General features: G+C 44.8%; 1 protein-coding gene across 1 annotated transcript; it reads right to left on the bottom strand.

Annotated features, from left to right (window-relative positions):
- Positions 1 to 270: 270 nt before the first annotated feature.
- On the bottom strand, positions 271 to 2465 carry LOC132388516 (vasopressin V2 receptor-like). The gene is made up of 2 exons (XM_059960888.1): positions 2396 to 2465; positions 271 to 1202 (listed from the first exon to the last, which is right to left on the bottom strand). Exons 1-2 carry the CDS (start codon positions 2463 to 2465, stop codon positions 271 to 273), a joined length of 1002 nt encoding a protein of 333 aa, XP_059816871.1.
- Between the last annotated feature and the right edge of the window lie 2862 nt (positions 2466 to 5327).

The raw sequence follows: 5327 nt of genomic DNA, 5'->3' as shown, positions 1-5327 counted from the left end.
GTTCCAATGTCGGATGCAATTCGTCTGGTCTCTTTAACATTGAAATGACGCTTGTCCTAATTCAATACTGTGTTTCATCCGGCCCATTCCAAACATTCATACATTCTATTCCTACCTCGAGCTAATTCTTATCAGATACGAATGAGACACTTTCAGTTACCAGCATCGGGATGTTTTAAATGATAATTTTTATTTTATTATCAAACTAAAAGCGCGGATCTTCAACAAAACGTTGCCTGTTGTAAGACGTGTGCGAGCTGGAACTGAGTTCTACTCATGGGAGAAAGCCTTAGGTGATCTGACATTTCTCTTGATCAATTTCCGGATAAGCGTCCAAGGAGACAGTATCAACGTTTTCAACTCTGCCCTGAAGTTAGTTTGGGTTGCTGCATAAATACACGTGTTTGTACAAGAACTCATGTTCGTGAGCAGAGTCCCGGTTTGAGCAGCGATATATCGGGCAGAGTAATAGTCGCGATCAAAATACATGGTTAGGCTGGCGATAAAATTGGTCACTGCCGACGGCAGCCAAAATAGTATAAAGCTGCCCGATATACAGAACAGTAATATGATGCCCTTTTTCCTGTTCTCCATTTCCGGGTCACGTTCAATCTTACTCTTATGGGTTCGGAAGCTACGCCGGGATTTGCTGGTCACTAAGATATGCCTGGCAGTCATCCCATTACATAGAAGTATTAAACCAAATGCGCACAGCAGGTTTTGAAAGGTTTTGAATCTGCTGAGCGCGACGAACATTGGAGAGTTGAAGATGTCCAATTTCGGGCGGACACCCCACGAAATATTTCCAATTATTCGTTGAGGCTGAAATGCAAACAAGAGGGGTATATTCTCCAAGCAAAGCCCCGCCAGTATTACTGCTGCCAGGATTCTGGCTGTCTTCACTCTGCAGTATTTTGTTTTAAACTTCTGACAACATATGGCAACATATCGATCACAGGTGAAGGCCACCGTGTACCACCGTGATAGTTCCAGAGTGACCGCCAGCACGTAGATCGTGGCTTTAAGGACTTCCGTATAATGCAGAAATGAACTGGACAGGCGGAATATTAAAATCTCATAGACAAGGACATTGATGAGAATGACCGATAGATCTGACACCGCCATCATCGTCATGTAGGCAGAGATGCATTTGGAAAGACCGCATTTTCCCCGGGACAGAATAATAATTGTTAACAAATTAGCTGCAACAGAAAGAAACACCAACAGATAAAGACATCACTGAAGGAGGAAGACTGGTGAATCTGACAACTTATTTCTGAAATACGTTCGGATGTATTTCTGTTTGGTCCGGTGGTCTGAGAGTGAGCAGAGGCAGGACGGAAAGGCACTTCACAGTGTGATCTTCACCAGCTGGAAACGGGCTGAGAAACAGCACGTGTAATGTACTGGGAGCCTGGGTAATGTGCTGCCCTGCAGGAGGGTAAACCAGGTTACCATTGCGTGGTGAATGCTAGGCTGTGAGGTGCTCCGCATAAAAGAAACGGAGCTGTAAATACAGACCCGTCATTCATTTAGAGTAAAACACTGGGTAAACCGGGCGGCACAGAGATCAATTTGCACATCGGCCATCAGAAATCAGGACTCTGAGCACTGGGGTTGAGTTATTGAGTTGAATTTGTACAATACGTAATTAAAGCCGAATCCGTAGTATTGTTTACAATTCTACTTATCTCAGTACGGGAAGTATATCAAAATTCGTGACAGTGTTCAAAATATTTACAAGGATACAGACGGGAATAAGCAATCTTTGTATCCATTAGGGGTATAATTGGTGTAAATGTATTTCATCCTTTTCCTCTCAGATTGTGTGAAATTATTTTGAACGACAATATGATTAGCGTGAAAGCTGAATTACTTCGGGGGTAATCTGAGAGAGATTATTTACTCAGAGTTTGCTGCGAGTGTGGAAACAGCTCCCCGCGGAGCGGACGGTGCGGGATCTGTTGTACCACGCAAGATAAGCTTGTAAAGGGCCAAGGTGGGAGGGAGGTAGAGGAATATTAGTCAGGTGCCGGTAGATAGGACCACAGAGGTTCAGGTTGACATAGCGGGCCGAATGGCCACTTCATGTGTAGTAGTACACTTTTATCCTCTGACAGACACGATGAAAAATACATTCCCTCCTGAGCGAAACACTACTGCTATTTCAGCGATGGCATCCCTCCGTTCCCTTTGCACCGGACATGAGGAGACGGCCTCCTGTGTCCAGAGGAAAGTCTCCTCACCGGCCGTGTGGACACGGAACGATATAGCGACTATTGAGCATCTTGTATAATGGACACATTGCGGCGCATCTTCTGATCATACTTCATAAAGAATATCAATGCCCTGCCGAAGGCCAATAGCTGTTAGACACTGTATTAATACGACTTACCGGGTAAACCAAACACCGCTAGAACAGGGTAACAAACGTCTTTCACCTGTAGGATCGCCGGTCGACTCATGTTCGATTGCTTGAATTATCTCCCGTTGTGCAGTTCACATCAGCGTGTGACTCGGACCACGATATCCTGCTAATTTATAGGAAACACGAATTCTCCGTCACGGGTAGGCGGGTTGTGCAATGAATGAGGTTACTTACAGCCAACGAACAAATAAGGGTTGATGTTCCGCTCCGGTGCCACCTGTTCCCCAGCTGATAGACTGAGCAGCTGGATCATGAAGCTCCTTCATTCACATTCCACAACAGAACACCCCCTCCCCAGAGGGAGTGATGTCAGCGCTCCCCTCGCCGGCGGAGAGCATCTCTCCAGGAGGGTCCTTTCGTTGTCCCACAGTAACTCAGTGAAGAGGTCCCGCTCCGTTCCGTAACTGCATTTGTTACACAGCGTCCTGCTGATTCCCACTGACTATAACATTACTGATGCTGCGTTTGCCTTTCCTTTTCACACAATAATTCTTCAATAACTTTTCTCATCATGCGTCCAGTCTGATGTCAATCCGTTAGTCTTTGTTAGTGTTGCATCTCGGCGGAATGAATCTCTGGCTGAATGTACTCCTGTGCCTAACCAGTACATTTCTGAGTCGATGGGAGTCATTGACTATGATGGCATGCAACTTGGACAGCATCCTCTTTTCGGACACCACAGTCAGAGAGTCCAGTTCCACCCCCAGAACATCAATGGCCTTACGAATGAGTTTGTTGATTCTGTTGGTGTCTGCTATCCTCAGCCTGCTACCCCAGCACACAACAGCAAACATGATAGCACTGGCCAACACAGACTCGTAGAACATCCTCAGCATCGTCCGGTAGATGTTAAAGGACCTCAGTCTTCTCAGGAATTAAAGACGGCTCTGACCATTCTTGTAGACAGCCTCAGTGTTCTTTGACCAGTCCAGTTAATTGTCAATTCGTATCCCCAGGTATTTGTAATCCTCCACCATGTCCACACTGACCCCTTGGATGGAAACAGGGTTCACCGGTATCTTAGCCCTCCTCAGGTCCACCACCAGCTCCTTAGTTTTTTTCAGATTAAGCTGCAGATGATTCTGCTCACACCATGTGACAAAGTTTCCCACCGTAGCTCTGTACTCAGCCCCATCTCCCTTGCTGATGCATCAAACTATGGCAGAGTCATTATGGTGCATTTATGAATTTATGATGGTCATTCGTGGGCTTAAAGCAAGACTTCGGTGAATGATGTTTGCCACCTGATTGTATTTTTGAAAACAATCAGACTGAGTTAAACTGCTGCAGGATCCCGGGAAGTGTTGGATTGTGTTTGGATTCTCACGGCATTTTCTGCATTCATCACCTTGTTTGAAAGTATTTTATGTGTTTTTGATAATTTTTATGTTAACCACCCTGCCCTGTATCTCCATGAGGAATCTCACCTTCTGCGAAGACATCGCCCACTTTGAGTCGCGTGTTCGTGGCTTTCTTGACAAACATCGAGTCTGCTCAGATCGTTGGGATGTCTCCCATAGAGGGTCATACACGTTCCACTGGTTAGCAGTTTCTTCAAGTGATGATTCACTTTTCTAAGTTGGCCTCTCATTTAAGCTTCCTGGTGTGTACTTCAAGTCACATTTGGATACTTCCCCATGGAATGCTGAATCCTGCTTATTTTTGAAGAAAATATGCACTCAGGAGTTTTAGCTGACTGTTGTGGCAGTTTTTATTGTCTGTAATTCCTTGTCCGCCTTCTGTTCTCGGTAGTGTTGATCTGAGTGCGTTTCAGTGTTAACACTGTTTTCTAAATTTGTCATTTCAGTTGTTTTTATTCTTTGTAAGTTTTCCAGATCAGAAGGGGACCAAGGTATTTTTCCTAATAAAGCCATTTATATGGGTATAGTGAAGGTGTTTACTCCCGTTGTTGTATTTGTTATACTATTGACTTCTGCTTGCCATATTTTCTTAAGGCTTGCAGTAAATTTTGTCAAACGTTTTCACTATTTGACAATATTTTCTAATTTCTTCCCTGTCGATATTCTAGTATCCAGATGAGTGGTCTTGGCCTGAAACATTGGCTCCCAAGCAAGCCCGACTTGCTGAGCTCCTCCAGCACCTTCTTTGTATTCCTTTAGATTTCCAGCATCTGCAGTATCTGTTGTATCCCATATACTTGTCTGTTTCTGAAAAGGATAGAGTTTGATAGATTGTTCATTGATCAGGGCATGAACGGATACTGGAAGAGCGGAGGAGATTGGGGCTGAGAGGACAATTAGGTTAGCCATGATGAAATGGCGGAGCAGACTTGATGGGCCAAATAACCTAATTCTGCTTCTACATCTTATGGTCTTATATTTCATATCCGTCTCTGCTTTCTCTCCTGTCCCATTACATTTCTTACTCTGACGTCGCCTTTCGCGCCACACCCCCCCAAAAAAAAACTTGCCAATAATTCAAAAGTATTGGGAAAGCTGAGCATAGATGGTATTACTGAGGAGAGAATGTGCTTTGTAATCTGAAAGCCCTGAGGGTAAATAAGACTCCCGGTCCAGCAGTGAGCACTCCAGTGTTCAAAACGGGGTGGTTGGAGAGTTTCTGAAGGTATTAGAGTCAGAGAACACTCTGCAGACTTATCCCTCCATACCCCCTGCATCCATGTACCCAGTCAAAACCTCTTGCATGTTGAAATCGACCCTGCCTCTTGCTCTGGCATCTCATTCAATATTCTCACTGCTTCTGAGTGAAGAACATCCCTTCTCCATCCTCCCCCCTCCATGTTTCTCTAAAATAATGCGTAATTGCCTTTCAAGGATCACTAGATTTGGGACTGGTTCTGGCGGACTAAACGTCACTCCATTGTTTAAGAAGGGAAGGAGGCAGAAGAAAGGAAACGACAAGACAGTTAGTCTGACCT

Source organism: Hypanus sabinus, unplaced genomic scaffold (assembly GCF_030144855.1).
Source record: "Hypanus sabinus isolate sHypSab1 unplaced genomic scaffold, sHypSab1.hap1 scaffold_339, whole genome shotgun sequence".
In the NCBI taxonomy this organism is placed as follows: domain Eukaryota; kingdom Metazoa; phylum Chordata; class Chondrichthyes; order Myliobatiformes; family Dasyatidae; genus Hypanus; species Hypanus sabinus.
Note: the sequence above shows the minus strand (reverse complement) of the source record. Positions and strands in the feature narration are given on the sequence as shown.